This window comes from Phycodurus eques, chromosome 8, assembly GCF_024500275.1.
Source record: "Phycodurus eques isolate BA_2022a chromosome 8, UOR_Pequ_1.1, whole genome shotgun sequence".
Taxonomy (NCBI): Eukaryota; Metazoa; Chordata; class Actinopteri; order Syngnathiformes; family Syngnathidae; genus Phycodurus; species Phycodurus eques.
Genome location: NC_084532.1, coordinates 21,700,489 through 21,721,016, shown reverse-complemented (window position 1 = coordinate 21,721,016; position 20,528 = coordinate 21,700,489). Strand labels below are relative to the sequence as shown.

Sequence of the window (20,528 nt, the reverse complement as noted above, 5' to 3'; positions counted from 1 at the left end):
CTCACGTCTGCCACCCTGTTGTGTTGAAAGCAATTGTCACTGTCCAACAAGTAGTTAAAATATCACACCAGGTGCTGACGTAACGCATCTAATTATCTGATCGTGGGCATAGTTGCGGGAATATTTTGCTTTTGCTGGATTCTATGTAAAATACAGATATCGAAATTTTGCCTTAAATGACTTCAACAACACTAAAAATGACAAATGTTGTAATATGAAGGTTATTACACATTTCACTTTTTAACATTTTTGCCATAAGTGTAAAAAAAAAAAAGTTTAAGCACTCTTAGTTGCAAGAAGCAACAACATGCTTAGCTACCTGAACAACTGATATTGGAGTCTTTGAACATCTTTATGTATATTCTTCTTCTCAACCTCTTCTTTTCTTACACTCCCTTGATTGACCTAAATGTCAAGAACAAATGTTTCTATTCCTTCCTTGAAGATGCCATCGAACGTGCGGTTGTCAAATCCATAACACTCGGGACAAAAGGCATCAGATTCCCACAGCAGGCTCTCGGCGTCGTCCCCAAAGCGGACGTAGGTGCTGCGAGTCAGCTCGTCTGTGGCGTTGGGCGGCGCCGGCAGTTGCATCCCGGCATTCTCGCTCTGCCGCTCCCGCGTCCCGGTCACTTTGGGGTTGCAAAAAGCCCACACCATGCCACAAAAGTAAAAGAAGAACGTCCCCATGACCAAAATCATGAGTGTGTAGGACTCCATCATGGCCTTGGTGACAACGGACGTCATGTCTGACGAGGATGCCGGGCTGCTGTGGTGCGTTTAGGTGATGCTGAGGCGGGTGTCTTTGTGTGGGTTGTACCAACGTTCACTCCATCTGTCAATACTGATAAGGTGAACTGGACACAATATTAGAAACAGCTCTCAGTGTGATGCAGTGAAGCCATACACCAAACACCATAATGAATATATTCTTAAATTAAAACCTCTGACTGTCAATCATTAACTAAAAGTCATCATTAATCATTAAAAGTTTTTTCCCCCCCTCTTTAATGCAATCCCATTAGATCCAAAGTGTTAGTAAGTGTACTGTAAAACAATGACTTCCATCCATTTTATGAGCTGCTTCTCCTCACTAGGGTTGCGGGCGTGCTGGAGCCTATCCCAGCTGTCATCGGGCAGGAGGCGGGGTACACCCTGAACTGGTTGCCAGCCAATCGCAGGGCACATACAAACAACCATTCGCACTCACAGTCACACCTACGGGTAATTTTAGAGTCTCCAATTCATGCATGTTTTTGGGATGTGGGAGGAAACCGCAGTGCCAGGAGAAAATCCACACAGGCACGGGGAGAACACGCAAACTCCACACAGGCGGGGCCGGGGATTGAACCCGGGTCCTCAGAACTGTGAGGCTGACGCTCTAACCAGTCGTCCACCGTGCCGCCTTAAAACAATGACTTATATTTCAAAATTATATTTAGAAGAAAGAAAAGGGATGCTGTCTCCCTGGCACTTGTACACTTTCCTTATATGGCAATACACCCAAAATAACATTTATAAACCAATGGCAGCTTAGGTTTTGCACCTCTTTTAGACCTTCACAAAGGTTGTTTGATTAAAAAAAAACTCGCCTCATGTTAAATGTAGAAGAAAAAAAATAAATATAATTTAGAAACCAAGTTGTGCAGAGTTGGTAACCTACTATTTTTTTTTTTTTTAACTTGGCCCATCCCCCACAAATCAACAACTTAAACTAGCAGTGGCCAAATGTTTGTGCTCAAGGGCCACATTCATTTTTTAAAACAAACAGCTGGCCCAGGTCACTTGTAGAACAGGTAAAACACGCATGCATGCACGCACGCACGAACGAACACACACACGCACACATACACACTTTGTGTAAAATGTGTCCAAGTTTGTTTTAATAATTTAAATTTGCAATCAATTTGATTATATATTTTTAAATATATTTTTACTGATATATAGGGCTATAACTCACAATTATGTTAGTAATTTATTCAGATGGTGATTTGATTTTACTTTATTTCAAATTGATGTCGTCAATTGATCATGGTTCAGTTAATTTTTGTTCTTTAACATGTCAGAAGATAGGCACAAATGTTGAGTGTTATTTTCCAAAGTAAAAGCAGAGGTTTGCAAATGTCTGACTTTGAACATAATTTGTCAGCTTTCATGGAGGACTACAAAAGTCTGGAAATATTTCCTTTAGAGAGGTTGAAATTCTGAGGATTTGGACAATTTTAAAGTTAAACAAAATTGGACCTCAACTGATTTATTTCCTTTTTTTCATTAAATGAAATTTAAAAAAATTGTAAAAAGGCTATACTATACACTGCTTTAACTGTTCACATTTGTTTTAAGTCTAAAAACACATTTTTCATGAGTTCATAAATTGAATTTTTTAAAAATTGCGGAATTATATTCTTTCATCAAAAATATCTATTTAAATACAAAAAATGTTGAAGCGTGTCTGCTACGGCATCCACGCTCGGACTAACAAAAACATTTTTATATTCTGAAGCTTTTACTACTTTTGCTTTTGATTTGCACTCTGTCGAAGGTGCTGTCGTCACTTGTGGGGTTACAACTAGCAATGGACACATATTATTATTAGTCATTTCGACACAGAGCTGGCTAATGTTATGAATTAAAGGCTGACGAGTTTCTTTAATTACTCAAAAGGAGAGTGGTTTAAAGCGCGCGTGCACCGCTTCCGCAAGCGAGCGACACGAGTTACTGTGGCATTGTGGGTCATGTAGTTTTTACGGGCGTATCCCCCATTGCTCGGCGCCCCCAACGGACTACACGCCCCACCCGCGCCTCCAACGAGGTCCCGTATGTCTATCGCGCCGGAAGAGAAGAAGCTCCTTTCCCCAGCCATCTTGTGGCTTCACCTAGCGAAGTGTTCGCATCAAACCTCGTAGAATCGGAGGAAAATCCTGCTGAAGGGGCGCCATCATGCCCGGACAAATGCAAGAAGGTTTTGGTATCGCCGTAACCAATCGGTACGACCAACTATTGGACGATGAATCGGACCCGTTTGAGCTGATGAAGCAGGCTCAGGCGGAGTCGAAGAAGAAAAAGGAGGCTGCCGCTCCTGGGGCCGCCAAGTCTGCAGCCCAAGCGGCCAAACAGCCCAAAAAGGAGTCCCAAAAAGACAGAAAGACCCCGCTGACTGACAAAAAGGCGGAGCCCCAGGCTCCCGTGCCGCTCAAGAAAGATGGTGAGCACGTTTTCTGCTTTTCGAGCCGGCTCCTTGTAGCACAAGACGAGAGGATGTTGGGGTAAGCTAACACGACGAGCTAAATTGGAGCAAGGTGCATAAAGCTCCCGTGACGCGAACCCCGCGTGGCTGCTCGCTTTCGCTCTCGTCTTGGTCACCTTTATGGCACAGTGACAACCCGAATAAACATGGCTAATCTCGCCAAATAACACGGCGAATGACCAGTCAGAAGACCGTACTTTCTTTTGGCTCGAGGCCCTCAATGATGGTTAGGCCCTGTGTGAATGTGACGGTGGAATACCCGTTTATGGTCATCTTTTACAACCAAATACACTGCGCGATAAAAGACAATATAGTAGTCAAATTAGATTTATCGCCATGTTAAATAAAGCAAACTACGTGCAACGTGTGCGCATTGTCAACAGTCAATAAATAGGCGCGCACATGCTTCTCCCAAGCATCATCACTTCCTTGCTTCCCCACTAGCATGATGCTAATTGTTATTCCAAAGTTAATACACACAGAGAAGGTCCATTTAAAAAAAAAAAAAAAAAAAAAGGCCCAGTTGAATGTAAGTGCTTGCTCACAGTTGGCCATGATCAGCATGTGTTTGTACGAGTGTGGGGTCAAGTGATCTAGTTGCTGGAGAGATGATGAGACAGGTGCTCCCTGTGTGCTGCACCCAGCTGCTAGATGGTTCTATTTCGGTATACAGGGCGAGTGAAGCAATGTCTCGGCCATGTGTTGGGCTAAGACATACACTACACTGCGGCCATGTGCCACGATCATGATCATGATGGGGATGGTGGTGGTAACACGGTGGAGCCACATGGTGTCCAAGACATTTATGTATATATGTATGCACGATTTGAGCAACACTAAACTCGCACACGGTGTGCGAGATGCTTTGCTCAAAGGCTTTGCTTAATGCAGGTTGGGCGGACAAGGAGGGTTCAAACCCGGGGCAGTCACAGCCCTCATTCCAAACCATTCATCCACTGCTGCCTCAGCTAATGGTTGACGCTGCTGTCAATCTAGTGGAGAATTACCCACAATTGTCCAAACTCGTGCCGCGGAAATGATAGTCAAGTGAATTAATCCAACCTGGGCTTGAAGCTTTGCTGTGATTTAAACCTGTCACTGTGCAGCAAGGGTGAGGGCTCTCTTTCTAATCAAGGATCATTTAAGTCTTATACGTTTCAGAAAATAATCCTGTTGTGCACATGGTTTAATCCACAGTATAATAAAACAGTAAAACTACTCAAACTTTGAATCTCTGTAATGGGGAGATTTGGGGAACCTTTTTCCTGTCCGACCATTTCAGTACACTAAATATGCATTTAAATTACGTAACAGAAATTTTATTACAGTGACCTCAGGGTATTTGTAGTAGGTGGAGACTGAGTTCTGCCTCAGAAACCCCAATTTACAAACTTAATTTGTTCTTGGACAAAATTTGTAATTGAACATAATTTTCCCATAAGAAATAATGTAAACATGGACAATTTGTTCCAGCTTTGACAAAAGTCCCTAATTTAGTATGTTTTCACAATTTAAACACAAGATAAATAGCAATGTGACAAGATTTGCAAAAACAAAAAACAAAAACAAAACCACAAGTTTCAAAAGGCGGGGTCTGGTCTACTTCAACCCTTTTATTGTATAATGCAGCAAGAAGTTTGAAAATCGGATAATGGGTTCCAGAGAAATGTAGTTTTTTGTGCTGGGAAAAATTGCCTTTTTTGGGAACGTTTTTCTGTGATATTGACTTAGGAAAATCAGGTAAAAAAAAAAAAAGACCTCAAATTAGATTAAAATTAGGATAGGCTACATAACGTTTTGTTGCCTGCTTGCTAACCGTATCGTATTAAAAGTATGTGAACATGTCTCAAGCAATCCTTGAACACTCGTCTACTCCCGAGCACCAGTGACCACCACCACGTTTTCCCCCATTTTGTTCTTTTTTGATCAACACAATACACGAGCGATCAATTCATTTTGTCTGCTACTTGGGGAACCCTTTCTCCGATATGATGACAAGTTTCAGTTAAAAATATCCACCAATTGGTCGTACGGGCTGAACCTCCAAGGTGTCAACGTGTCAAAATACTGTGACGTTTGAAATAGGATCACTTGACCTAAAACTCAACTTTGCGCAAGTGGAATAGCAGTGTAGGGACTAGAACAGGTCATGTATTTCATAAATCTTTTTTTATTGAGGATTTTGCATATTAAGTGCTTATTCCATGAAAATTCCACAAAAATGGCGGTCACTTGTCATGTTGCTAATATAAAGTTATACATTACCTTATATCTCTATTAAACAACTTCCTCCTCATTCAAATGCAGCTGCCCTGCTGACATGCACCCAGTGTCAAGAGTCACTCTGGTGTGTTCGCAGCAAGTTGGAAATAACAAATCACCCAACTTTAACAACCAAGTGTCTACAATTATGGAGAATAAAAAATTAAATCTACTTTACCTTGATGTCTTGGCTTGCCTTGACTTCTCGTAAAATATAGTCTCAGAAATCTTATCACTCGTTAGGTGTTTTTCATTTTATCCAAACGAGCAATAGCTTTTGGACTTCACCCCCTTGGCCATGTCAGCAGCAACAAAAACTTTTTCCAGAATAGTGGCAACTGTGGACTTGTTTCTTCCCTACTGTGCTTTACTTGTGAGCAAGCTTTGTAATGCATGCGCCGTTGATATGCTCCTGTCTTTTTTAAGTCCACAGTGAGTCCCTCCCTCTTGCCAAGGTTGTCTGTTGTTCTTGGACCCATATATTAAGCTAACAAAATGTGAAAATAAAGGAGAAACACTTAAAAGGCACACGACGACACACAAAGCCAAGTAGTGACCGACCACGACGCTGCAGTTGCTGAGAGTGATCCACTTCTCTACTGCCCGCCACAAAATGGATGAATGAAACACACTTTGAAGGTAGAACATCGGGCAATATTTTTAGGTCAAGGTCTTTGGTTCGTAAATGGAATAGTTTAAACATTGAGGTGTTCTTAAATCGGGGTTCTGAATAATTGACACCTTTTTTTTCTGCCACAAGATAGCGGCAAAGCACGTAAGACAGATGATTAGAATGGGGTTAGAACCCCGAACCGAATGAAAGTGCTCCATATAAACACCTCAATCAGAATAAACAGTCCGAATCCGACTGGAATGTCATTCGGTTTTACAGGGGTAGAATATTCCTTTTGCCAAACCGATCAGAAGTAAATTTTCGCCATGTAATTGTGTTGGGCTGGGCTCTGTCTGCACATGCTCGGTCTCGCCATAAATGTGTGGTAAAGTCATAATTAAAGGATGTAAATGTGGCGGCTTCCAACCAGAGCTTGTTTGCAATGAAGATCTTGTTTTTAACTACTTGTAAGTTGTTTTAATCAAGCTGTTGCTCTAATACAAGTGTAAACACAATTCCAACTGCTATGCTAAATAGATGACTAACCTCCATCTTGATAAAAGACTTGACTTTTATGTTGACGTGTGCATGTCACACGGTTGTTTTGATTATGTAGTACACATGTACAGTGCCGTGAAGTATTTGTCCCCTTCTCAAATTATTTTTTTGCATAGTTAACCCCACATTAATATTTATGATCAGCAAAAAAATTTAACTCTTAGACAAAGATAACGCATGTAAACAAATAGTTTTTAAACGATGACTTATTAAGGGAAAAAATCTATTCAAGGCTACCTGGTCATGTGTGAAAAATCATTGTTAAATCATGAATTAACTGTGGCTGATTAAATTTTTTGGAAAGCTGAATTCATTTTCAGTAACCACATCCAGCCTGATTACCTCCAGACCTTCTCAGTCAAGAAATCACTTAAGTAGAACCTGTCTGACAAAATGGCCAAAAGATCTCCAAAAAGCTGCAACAAAATGCCACGATGCAATGAAATTCAAGAACAGGAGAAATCAATTGACATATATCAGTCTGCAGACGGTTACAAAGCCAGTTCTAAATCTTTAGGATTCCAGCAAACCACGGTGACACCCACATAAATGACCCCAAGAGCTTAGTGACGACTCGTCTAGGAGGTTACAAATGAACCCAGTACAACATCTGAAGAACTGCAGGCCTCCTTTGCCTCAGTTAAGGATTGTGTTCATGACTCAACAACAAGGAAGATACTTGGCAAAAATGGCACCCATGGCAGAGTTCGAGGGCGAAAATCACTACTGAAAAAAAAAGAACATAAAGGCCTACTTTCCCCCCCAAAAATACCCATGTGAATAATTCTTAACACTTAAAGGACAATATTCTATGGCCTGACGATACGAAAGGTGAACTTTTTGGGAGGTGTCTGTCTTGTTACATCAGCCAGAAATATAATAGCATTTCCGAAAACTGGTCAAACGTGGTAGTGTGATGGTCTGTGGCTGCTTTTGTCCTTCATGCTGTTTTTTTATTTTTTTGCTGTGATTGATTGTAACCATAAATTCTGCTCTTTACTAGGGTTGGACATTGTTTGAATTTGACCGATTCTGGTTTAGATTCCTGTTCCTTAGTTCGATTCCGGTTCCAAACGACGCTCGATTCCGGTTCTTTTAGGGGCTGGGTCAGAAAAGGTTGCATGGTTTATATAAAGGGTGTCCAAATTATGAACATCTATTTTCTCAGCAGCCTGCAGCATAGACTAAAATGAACATTTGACTCAAGGTTCTTTCTAAATAGGCTTTACACGATCAGGGATTTTGGGGCTGATCACAGAGTTTAAAAAAATGATCACAAGATGGAGCGATGTGTCTATTTAGATGGCCTGTTCATTTACTGTATATACTTGTGTACTTAATTGCTCTAAAAATTATATTCACAATAAATAATGCATCTTTGTTCATCTATTTATGCTGGTGAGGCATAGTGACAGCAAGAACAAATGAATGGTCTTCTATTAGATGGCAGGAAGTACATACAGTAATTCATGTATCCACTTTTTGCGACATTTTTGTTTGTTGGTGTGCCGTGAGATTTTTCAATTATAAATTATGTTCCTTGGCTCCATAAAGGTTGGTAATCACTGCTCTAGTCAGATTGTGTATTCTAATCAGTCAGTTCAAACCAACATTACAACATGGCAGAAATAATGGGTGCTAACTTACTGTAATAAAATTACTTCACCCACACCGAAACTTTAGCACATGATTTGACAGAACGGCGGCATGTTTACGTAGGAAAACCGTTAGTGCTAGCACTAGCTTGCTAGGCTACATAACGTTTTTGTTGCCTGCTTGCAAGCCGCATCGTATTAAAAATAAGTGAACATAACTCAAGCAAGCCTTAAACGAACATCTCCTGTCCTGAGCACCGGTGACCACCAACACACGTTTTTCATTTTGTCCTTCTAATACAGTCGGTGCGAGCCACTCTTGTTGTCGTCGGCACACTAACGAGTGTATCCGGTCGCGTTTGAGTTGACAAGATGAAGCACAATGATCGTAAAAAACGGGATGCGGTGGTATCGGAATACAAGATTTTATTGCAGTAGTCTGGCATAGTGCAATCGTGAAAGAGCAAATTTGTCTTGTCGTATGGCGTGTTGTCTGTCACACACCGCCGATGTATTTTTTTAATTTTTATAACTTTTTTGGCCGTCAGATATTTACAGTAGGACGTCAAAAGACATGCGACAAGGCTAAAAATAAACTAGGTGTTGGATTCAAATATACTGTGCACCATGGCGAAGCGGATTAAATGTCTTTTGCGGATTGATCGGCTTGGCGAATTATGACCGATCAGCATAAAATGCTAATTATTGGCCAATACCGGTGTAAAATCAGTGTAAAGTCTATTTATAACCAGTATCCATATCAAACCTATGAACTAAAAGGCAATGTTTGTGGAACTAACCCAATTGACTTAATATTCATTAACTAATTATTCAGCTAAAAAAAAACTATTGTTAAAATAGTTATTTCAATGGTTTTATCTTATTTTTTTTCACTCACCCAGTTGACTGAGAGTTGACTTTACTGACAGCATTGTTATTTTAACAATGCTATATATAGCTGCCCCTGTATTCTGTTTCATCATGTCAAATGGTTTATATGTGCAAGTTTTAACTTGACTTCTTGTTTTAAGCTTGTAGCCTTTTATTTTGAAGGGTACGCAGTGGAACTCAGCATTTTGGCACAAAAAGCAACTTCACACAGCACCAGTGATTGATTTTATTTTTTTATTGATTTTTTAAAAGTATTATTTGTTTATTTTTCTAATGGATAGTAACAAATGCTACAAAACACTGATTCCTTTCCCTACCCACCGATCAGGCACAAGGTTAGTGTTTGTGATACTGTGAGACGTTTGTGAATTTTGTCCCAATTCATTGTGATGTGAAGTTGCTTCGGTTAAGTGTTAGCCCAATGTTAAGCCTTTTTTGTTTTTTTGTCTTCGGCCCTTGTGTTGGTTGGAAGACTAAAATAAACGCTAAAAACCATCAGTGCAAAGGTGTAAGCAACAATTTACCTTGTTAGCTGTCTCAATGTTGGCATAGATGTATTTTATTGTTTTACTCACCCAATTGACTGAGTGTTGACTTCACTGAAGCTCCACGCGGTGTAGGATGAGGCTTCACGGCTGGAGGACTAGGCACCGAAACTGAGAACCGAAATTTTTTAATTTGCACGTTTCCGGGACAACCGGAACGTTAGTCCGGGTTCCAATCGGTTCTCAATTCTCGATGCCCAACACTACTCTTCACCAGAAAGTCCTGGAGGAGAATGTTCGTCCATCAGTTTGGGACCTCAAGCTGAAGCACACTTGGGTGCAATACAAGCTTTGTTTGAGTTGAGACTGTCAACAAGGTTTTTAGTTAACATTAATAGTTTTCAGTACACTTCAAGTAATATGATAAAAATTGTGTATTTCCTAAATAATTTCATAAATTTATGTGGAATTTATTCTTTAAATGCTCCCTGAACTGTTGTCTCAAGAATCATGGTTTGATTTGAAGTTTTGTTTGACTTCTGAGGCATAATCCCTCCACGTCCCCCCAAAAATCGAAATAGCTTGCCTTTTGGGGGTTTCGGTTGTGGAGGTTCCACTCTATTTAGTAGTTTCTACATTTATATTTGACAATGTGTCATCCCGTAGGCGTCGGCATGAGGAGAATGGGCCGCAAGCCGGAGGGCGAAGGCCCGAGACCCCAGGGCGGCCAGCAGGGAGAGGGACGCCCCCCTGCAGACAGACGGCCGGTGGACAGGCGACCACCCCGCCGCCTCGAGAGGCCCCCTGGCGAGCCTGGCGAGAAGCCAGAGGGAGGCGAATTCTCCGTGGAGAAGTGAGTTTTGAATCCTCATCGGACAACGCGACGAGACGAGCCGACAGTCCGTGATTGTTGTCATTGCCGCCCTTCAGGCCTGTTGGCGACAGGCCGATGAGGGGTCGCGGTGGCGGCAGGGGCTTCCGCGGAGGCAGAGGGCGCGGCATGGGTCGCAGCGACGGCTTTGACTCAAGAGGAAAACGTGAATTTGACAGACACAGTGGCAGTGACCGATCGTAAGTACATTTCAACCTCTGCGCTCCAATAAAAGTATTTCATGTGTTACCCCGGTCTCATGTAATTTATGTATTTGTATGGCTAGTTTTATTCCAGAGATTACTGGGCTTTGAGTTGGTCTTCATGTAAACCAATCCATCCATCCATCCATCCATCCATCCATTTTCTGAGCCGCTTCTCATCACTAGGGTTGTGGGCATGCTGGAGCCTATCCCAGCTATCATCGGGCAGGAGGCGGGGTACACCCTGAACTGGTTGCCAGCCAATCGCAGGGCACATACATACAAACAAACAACCATTCACACTCACATTCGCACCTACGGGCAATTTAGAGTTGTCAATTAACCGAGCATGCATGTTTATGGGACGTGGGAGGAAACCGGAGTGCCCGGAGAAAACCCACGCAGCCACAGGGAGAACATGCAAACTCCACACTACTTCTAAACAATAGTGTTTAATTTCAATAAAGACTCCCACAACAGTACTTTAAATGTAAAATCCTTTCCAGGTGTTTTATTTACAAAATTGAAAACCAAAAATTATTGCCTTCTCTTATAAAATGAAAACAAGAGGTTGTTACCTTGTCTTTGAAAACAAAAATAAATATTAATTGGAAAAGCACAAATGTGGTTTGCGAGAGATGTTCTCAAACACAAAATACCATATATGTTGGACTTTTTAATAAAAATAATAATAACTTAGGCTGCTTATTAACAAATTTCCTCCAAAGGTTATCAGGGCTTAAAGGCAACTTGTTAGGGCACTTGCCCTAAACATTTTGCTCGCCTGTGGCAAACTTCATCCTGCACAATTCAGTCAAGTGCACTCAAATCTTTGATATATGTCACGGTTAGATTTTATCACAGTATTACTCTCATGGTATGCTAATTATTGCGGTATTGTGTGAAAGCTCACGGTATTGCAGGAAGATTGAGTACCCGGAGAATACCCATGCAGGCATGTGGAGAACATGCAAACTTCACACAGACGAGGCTGGATTTGAACCCGGGTCCTCAGAACTGTGAGGCAAATGTGCTAACTAGCTGGTTACAGTGCCGCTTGTATAAAAGCAGTTAATTTGAAAGGTTCATGGGCGGCGTGCTGCAAGAGAGTAAGATTCGGCCCTGCAACCGGAGGCTTGGTGTAATGGCGATGGCCAAAGGATAGTTAAAATGCCCAAATAGCATTCTCGGTTCATTTTTAAGCATACTGAAAATTGTAGAGCATATTTCGCAGAAGATGCCAATACCCATCCTAATCATCTTTGTAGACAATCCTGTTGCCTGCCAGGTACTAACGTGCATGCTACAATGTTTGCCCTGTTGAGATGATGGCTAAAACAAACGTTTTTTTTCCAGGGGTCTGAAAGGCGAAGAGAAGCGAGGTGGAAGTGGATCTCACAACTGGGGCACAGTAAAGGATGAACTCAAGTAAGCCCCCCGCTCCCAAATAAATTTGCATGATGAGCACGCGTCACACAAGGACCAAAAATGTTAACCGATTTGTTTACTTGCAAGCCTGCAAATTTTACACTCAGAGCTCACAGCACAGTTTGTGAAGGAGAAGTTATGTGATGAAGGGAAAACAATGCCAAACTACATAATATCTTTATTGTGCTAACATGGGGACAAAGTTGGTGGACCTAAAGACAGGAAGCATTATTGACTTCCAAGTTGTTCTCAAATAGATTTTCCCTTTAGGAATTATAGTAAAGTGAATCAATATGTTCCAGCAATCCTAATACCTTTTCACATTCTTGGAAAGGTTATACAGAGGAATGGGAAGTCTGGTTGGCAGAGTGCTACTGCCACCAAGTTGTGTTTTATAGCTATTGCGGCAATTAATAGTTGCTTGTCCCTTTGTAAGAAGAAAAAGAAAATTAAATCACTTGTTGGTTAATCCTTTATGTCAGGGACGTCCACACTTGACCACCGAAAAGTGCATGAAGGAACATATTACAAGAAACACATACAACATTGAAATCCATATTTTCCCAGAACATTTTGTCTGAGCTCCAAACTTGTTCAGCTTTTGTAATGTTTGAGTTTTTCGTTTGCTTTCTCGGGCACAGTGAACTCGACCAGTCAAACGTCACCGAGGAGAACACTGAAGGCGAGGAGCATCCACCTGCCGACTCTGAAAACAAGTAACTTGATCTTCTCCTTCACGCTAAAACTACTTTAACCGCTATGGTGGGCACTCACGGTGCGATGCGCCTCTCGTGTTTTTGTTGAAGGGAGAATGAGGTGGAAGAGGTGAAGGAGGAAGGCCCCAAAGAGATGACCCTAGACGAGTGGAAGGCCATGCAGGACAAAGAGCGCGCCAAGGTGGAGTTCAACATCCGCAAGGCCAATGAGGGTGCGGACTGGAACAAAGGATTCGTGCTGCACAAATCCAAAGCCCCCGTGAGTTTTTATGCAGTTCTGCTTTTTTAATGTCACAAGAACGAGTAGGCTTATTCAAACACTCACCTGCACACTCGAATTTAGAGGAGGCGCTGAGTTAATGTTTGTAAAACAAACACATGACTGAGCATTTTGTGAATTCTGGGGATCGTACTGGCAAACGCCTACTACAGAACTTGCCCGAATCGGAAGCAGGTTTATTTTACAGATGGGCATTGCTAACCTGTCAAGCTTTTTTGCCTGCGCCATCTAATTTGATTGGAGTAGGGCGTCAAACTTTGAACACTTTAAGAAAATTTTACGCATCCAAAATACGACCCACAAAAGTCACCCAGGCGGACCCCATATAAACAAACAACCATTCGCGCACCCATTCACACCCAAGGGCAATTTAGAGTCCTCAATCAACCTACCATGCATCTTTTTGGGATGTGGGAGGAAACTGGAGTGCCAGGGGTAAAACCAAGCAGGCACGGGGAGAACATGCAAACTCCACACAGGCGTGGCTGGGATTTGTACCCCGTTCCTCAGAACTGTGAGGCAGATGTGCTAACCAGTTGTCCACTGTGCCGGCCAGTATCATTTTGTTCCCTTTAAACTTCGCCCAAATGCTGTCCAGGCTTTCAAGTATTGTATCAGCGATACTTGCTGTACAAGTCGTACATTTGGCTTTCTTAAATCTGGTGATATTAGAACCAGTGAGGTATTACTTTTACTGTACATGTCTGACGTTTTTGTGCGCCACAGGCTCCAAGAAGGGGGCTGACGTCACTCCTCATCATAGGATTAGGCCTGAATTTTAATCCCCATAAAAACGGACACTAGATGGCAGCAGTGCATCATACAATTTTGGGATTACTTACCTGTGTTCTCCTGCAAATTACTAAAAAATGGAAAAATGTATAAACAAACTTTTTTTTGAAAGATGGAACTCTAATCTTTTTTTGGGGTGGGTGCCATGTTTGTATAGCCATTGAACACAATATTCTGTGTGCCTTGAAAGATTGGCTGATGAAAAATGGCTGGTACTGAGGGGGGGGTTATCTTTTGAAAAATGGCTGGGATTATCCATCCATCCATTTTCTGAGCCGCTTATCCTCACTAGGGTCGTCGGTGTGCTGGAGCCTATCCCAGCTATCATCGGGCAGGAGGCGGGCTACACCCTGAACTGGTTCCCAGCCAATCGCAGGGCACATATAAACAAACCATTCGCACTCACATTCACACCTACGGGCATTTTAGAGTCTTCAATTAAATTACCAGGCATGTTTTTGGAATGTGGGAGGAAACCGGACTGCCCGGAGAAAACCCACGCAGGCACGGGTAGAACATGCAAACTCCACACAGGCGGGGCCGGGGATTGAACCCCAGTCCTCAGAACTCGCAGGCGGTCTAACCAGTTGCCCACCGTGCCGCCCATACCATACATACTGTTATACTTCCTGACAAAAAGAAACCCAACCGCAGAACAAGCGTGTTAAATGTTCTCATGTACACAAACTGTCCCAAGGCTTGAGGCTTTTTTTAATTTATTTTTTTTATTTTTTGTGACTGTTTCAAATCATTTCAAGTTCTAATTTGGATCTTAAAGAAACCTGATCTTGGAGGGACATTTCTAACTGATTGAGCCTTCCTCACTCTTGCAGGGTAAAAAGGATGAGCTGATCGATCCAGAGTCGTTTGAGCCTAAGGTGAGCTTGCTGCGTCTACGACATGTTCCAACAAAGCAATAGAAATACGCGAGTGATTTCTTGTGTCCATCGTCTTTTAAGATGGAAGAAGAGCCCCACTTCCGCAAGCCGGCCAACGACATCACGTCCCAGCTGGAAATCAACTTCGGAGATTTAGGGCGCCCGGGCCGCGGACGCGGCGGGCCACGCGGTGGAGGCGGCGGGCGGGGCGGACGCGGCCGTGGCGGCCCACCCCCTGGTGAACGCACCGGTGAAGCTCCCAGGACGACGCGTGGAGGTGGAGGAAGGCCAGAGAAGGTAAACCAAGTGCTGATACTTAGTGTTCATAGTATTCAGTGAATTTCTTCTTGTTGGTATCACGTTTTTAGAACAGTATTCCTTTTGAAAGGCAGGCAGTTTGGATTAAAGCTTTGAAAGACACATTACAGATCTGCCAAATGTTAACGGAACGTCCGTATTTGTTACAGAAATCACTGAACGCTGATTTTTCCAGATATGTTCCGGTGGTCCACTCGTACTCAATGTCCCCCGCCACCTCCGAGACGTTCTGCCGGAGGTGGGAGTTGAAACACCCTCTGACTGGGGATTCTGCCAGGTGTTCCCAGTAGACCCTCACAATACGTTTGGGCCTGCCACGTCGGACCGGCATCTTCCCCCACCATTGGAGCCAACTCACCACCAGGTGGTGATCAGTTGACAGCTCCGCCCCTCTCTTCGCCCGAGTGTCCAAGACATGCGGCCGCAAGTCCGATGACACGACCACAAAGTCGATCATCGAACGGCGACTTAGGTTGTCCTGGCGCCAAGTGCACGTGTGGACACCCTTATGCTTGAACATGGTGTTTGCTATGGACAATCCATGGTGGCCATAGAAGTCTAATAACAGAACACCACCCTGGTTCTGATCGGGGGTGAGGGGCGTTCCTCCCAATCACCCCCTTCCAGGTCTCACTGTCATTGCCCACGTGAGCATTGAAGTCCCCCAGCAGAACGATGGAGTCCCCAGCAGGAGCGCTCTCTCGCACCCCCTCTAAGGACTCCGACGATATCTAGTCTGAACTTCTCAACCTCACACACAAGCTCGGGCTCCTTCCCTGCCAGAGAGGTGAGATTCCACATCCCTAGAGCCAGTTTCTGTAGCCGGGTATCGGATCGCCATGGTCCCCGCCTTCGGCCACCGCCCAGCTCACACAACACTTGACCCCCATGGCCCCTCCCACAGGTGGTGAGCTCATGGGAAGAGGGGGACCCATGTTACCCTTTCAGGCTGTGCTCGACCGGGCCCCACGGGTGCAGGCCCGGCCACCCGTCGCTGGCCTTCGAGCCCTACCTCCAGGCCTGGCTCCAGGGGGGCCCCCGGTGACTCGTGTCCGGGCAAGGGAAAACTTGATCCATTTAATGTTTTCTTCATACGGGTTTTGGTAGTACATGTACATTAGTGTAAAAGAAAACTGGTTTTGACATGTACTATTACACATAATTAATGTATGACTGCAAGAGCTCAGATTGATGTGGTAGTTATTGCTTTATTGAACCAGTTTATTTTTTTTTTAAAGAACTTCCTAACAGCCCTTTTAGCATCCTTGCATTATTAGAGTTTTGTTTTGAACATGGTGATGTTATTTTCTGTTTGTATAAGCTACTGCACATGGTAAATATTGCACTGAAGCTAGATTTGAAGAAAACCGGGAATCAAATCAAAATCGCAGTATCTCCCAGAAAAATTGCGATTTGATTTTTTTCCAAAAATCATTCAACCCCATTTTGGTGAGGTCTCCTCAGTCCCTGCTGTTGGAGCGACGAGTACTACACCACACTCTCTCGGCCACGCTATTTATTAAAAACATGGACATTTGTTTTTTGGGGTGGGGGTGTTAAGAACATATTGGCATTTTCATTCATTTCGATGGGGAGAGTTGATTTGCGACAAGTGATTTGAGTTACGAGCGTGGTCAGGGAATGAATTAAACTTGAGTCAAGGTGCCACCACAATTAAAATATTTTATTGAATGTTTTGATTATCCATAAATGTGGAGTTTTATATGCTTAGACATTTCGACTAGGCTTTATACGAACAGGATTTTTGGGACCAATCAGCGAGTTTAAAAAAACGATAACCGATCGCCAATCCGATCACAAGATGGAGGAACGTGTCTGTTTAAAAGACCGTTCATTTACTGTATATACTTGTGTACTTAATTGCTCAAAAAATTATATTTACAATAAATGTATCTTTATTCCTCTATTTATGCCAGTGAGGCATAGTGCCAGACAGAACAAATGAATGGTCTTCTATTAAATGGCAAGAAGTAAATGTATCCACTTTTTGTGACATTTTTGTTTGTTGGTGTACCGTAAGATTTTTCAATTGTAAAATATGTTCCTTGGCTCCATAAAGGTTGGTAATCACTGCTCTAGTCAGATCGTTTATTCTAATCAGTCAGGTCAAACCAACATTACATGACAGAAATAATGGGTGCAATCTTACTGTAATAATTGAGCGGATTGGTTAATTATGACAATAAAGCCGATCAGCATAAAATGCTAAATATCGGCCGATACCGATCAGCCCGATCTAATCGGTGTAAAGTCTAATTTCGACTTGTGTTTTAAAATGTTTTCCCTGTTTTCTAACCTGGTGTCTCCGCCCCCCTTTCCAGTCGACCACGTCGGTGCCCAATGTGGATGACCCCGAGGCCTTCCCGGCCCTGGCCTGAGAGCCTTGGCCACACTGGGGGAAAGGGGTGGGGCACAGGAAGCCCCCCCCCCGCCCACCCCCAAGCACCTCCACTACGAGGCTTGCATGTTCCTGGATCCTTCAGCTAAGTGAAACGACAGGAGGAGACTGTCATGAACTGTGACACTCGACGTCAGGACTGCGTTTTACCCAAGAAAAACAAAACAGATGGACAAAAAAAATAAATTAACAAAAAAAAAACACAAAAAAGAAAATGGACTTCTTGCTACTCGGTAGCTGCTTATTGGTAGAGGTTTTTTTTACTTGGAAACAAAGTAGCAGGGATGCTTTCATACAGTATTTTTTTCAGAGGTTATGCTTTTGTCCATTGATAGAATCTTTTGTAATTGCTTTAAAAAAAATCCGCATTTGGAAAACAGTTCATCTTTTGCGTGGTGTGCGCCGCTGTCAGTTTGGCGGTGGGGTCGCCGTTAATGGCTGCAGTCATTGAGATTTGTCTTTGTTCTGCTTCAGCACTGGGATATTGTTTTGTATTTTCTACACAGGAAGGTCAATATTCTTAAGATCAGTGGCCTGTAAAACTATTTTCATAAATTCTTTTGAATTGATTGTATCTGAACACAGTGCAAACAGGACGTCTCTTTGACGACGAGGCTTGTTTTTGTATGGCAACATTAGGTCACTTTTGGGGGGGAAAGGCCCCCAAAAAAGCAACCGATTACTAAATTAGCACTAATCATTATCTTATTTTGTCTCGTAGGTTCATTTGAAGCCATCTCATCAGCTTCATTTGAGGTTATGTTTTTTTTTTGGGGGGGAGTATGGGTAGGAAGCGTCCCAAGCGTCTACAACCTGCTACTGTTTACACACTCCATTTCAGTCGGTCTCTGCAGTCTATCCTGTGCCGGCCAGAATGCTTTCCGTGGCCACGGTGGCCTGCACCACCACCCGCATAATCACTCTGAAAGAAATAACAGTCGCCGTCCATTGTGTGGAACAACTGACGTGCTTCTGCAAATGTGTGAATTCCTGCCCTGCTATTGGAGACCTCTGTCGGTAAATAAAGATGGTCGGTGAATTATTTGCACTGTCCTTTTTTTTTTTTTTTTTTTTTTTTTTTTTTTTTTTTAAACCCACCTAAAAACCTTTTATGTTAAAATATCAGAAAAATGCACAAATGAGCTTGTCTGTGCACCTGCTTTGTATATGGAAAGTTTCCCGGTGACCCTTGTTGGTGTTCTTTGCAACTTAAAAAATTTCACATTTTACTTGAAAGTCACAAAAATCAACCCTTAGGATTTATTTATTTATTGATTGATTGATTGTCATTTTTGGGCCTGGTTGCTGCCCCTAGTTTTTCGAAAGGTTTCCCTGTAATCCTGGAGTTAAAAGTTGGTGTTTAATCAATTTATAATTTGTCACAATGGACAAAAATCAAGTGCTGGGAAAATGCATGCTTTTAAAAAGTAATTAATTAATTAATAATTTTTTTGGGGGGGGGGGTGCCATTTCCAGGTCTGGTTCCGATGCCCCTGGTTTGCCTGGAAAGTTTCCTGGCACTCAGACCTGAAAGTTTGCTTTAGAAATTCGAAGTCACATTTGGTTATATACCTCTTAATCACAATGTCTCAAAGGGCTTATAAGCCCACATTTCACACTCACAAAAAAAACATCCCCTACTCAAGAGGAACCCTCTGGGCAAGCAAAAACTCAGAAAAGCCATTTTTGGGTAAAGGAGGAAACCTCAACAGGACCAGGCTACAATGGTTGGAGAGAGTGCTAAACACCATGAGCCCATTTAACAAAATGAAATGCCACAAGTTGAAACTTCTGAAGAAGTGTTCCTCAGGTCTTGTCCAAGTCAGTTGAGTTAGAATTCCCCAGTGCAACAGCTTCATTTTGCTCATCACCACCTATCCAACTCCTTGAGGAGAGGGGAGAAATTACAGGAAAACAGCCCCAAAAAATTGTGACATCCCCTAGCTGTTGAAATTAACTCAACCTCCACCCCTGGGTGAATACCCCCCTCCCCGCCCCCCAATCTCCAGGTCTAGCCCCTCTGTCTGTGAAGAGATTCATGTCACTGCAGGACTTTTTTTTTTCAACTACTTGGAAAAACTTAAGATATTGTGACAGCTTTCGAAATATCATCAAAAAAACAGTAACCATTAAAAATGATGTTTTACCATTTCCAGGTCTGACCATTCAAGGATTATCTTTGTGTTCCGAAGCCAAGGCAAAGATGCTGAAAGACGGGAAGCTGTTGAACAGAATACAAAGTGCACTATATATGAATATCATGTCATCAAAAGGAAAAGGCAGACATACAAGTAGGCATATTCATCATGTGCGTCATCATGTGCCCACATAGACAGAAGGGACCAGGACATCTGCTGCGTGATGCACCGCCAGCTTGCCTCCAGGCCCTGAAGGGCTCACGCTGTGGCTCACTGCCATTTTGCTGTATCACCTCTGTCTGATGTACTATTATATACTCAAACAGCATGTAAACAATTTTCTCAAACTTTTTTCCTCAGGGTGCCAGGTGAGCTGGACCCTATTCCAGCTGACTTTGGGCGACAGGTCACCAGCCAATTACAGAGCGCAATTGCGTTCATGCTCACATTCACACCTATTGAGAATTTGGAGTCCTCAATGAACCGAACATGCTGCTTCATAGCTATCATAAAATATTCAAATGTCTTTTCTTTCTAGCAGGTTCCTGTTCAGATTTTGTTAGACACAAAATATAGTGTGAAATAAAAAAAAAAATCTTAACTAAAACTGTTGAAGTGGTTAGAAAATCTTTTTTAAAAATAATCCTTTTTCATGAACATTCTTAAGCTGTATCTCACTACAATTGCAATAAGCTTTTTGATATAGTGGGGCTAGTATTTATACAGAAACTTATAAATAAATATTTTATTGTATTAGTCATAAAAATATGTAAAATATAAAGGTATAGTAAATTGTCATAATATATTTTCGTTGTATTTCCAATAATTCCACAA

General features: G+C 42.5%; 1 protein-coding gene across 2 annotated transcripts; it reads left to right on the top strand.

Annotated features, from left to right (window-relative positions):
• The first annotated feature begins 2,839 nt into the window (after positions 1-2,839).
• serbp1a (SERPINE1 mRNA binding protein 1a) lies at positions 2,840-17,634 on the top strand. 2 transcript variants are annotated; one of them, XM_061683704.1, is made up of 9 exons: positions 2,840-3,205; positions 10,318-10,504; positions 10,582-10,722; positions 12,082-12,153; positions 12,795-12,869; positions 12,960-13,128; positions 14,775-14,819; positions 14,901-15,116; positions 17,480-17,634. In XM_061683704.1, exons 1-9 carry the CDS (start codon positions 2,941-2,943, stop codon positions 17,534-17,536), a joined length of 1,227 nt encoding a protein of 408 aa, XP_061539688.1. In that variant the 5' UTR covers positions 2,840-2,940; the 3' UTR covers positions 17,537-17,634. The 2 variants fall into 2 exon arrangements, with proteins under 2 accessions (XP_061539688.1, XP_061539687.1); XM_061683703.1 differs by having other exon boundaries at positions 12,957-13,128.
• The last annotated feature ends 2,894 nt before the right edge of the window (positions 17,635-20,528 follow it).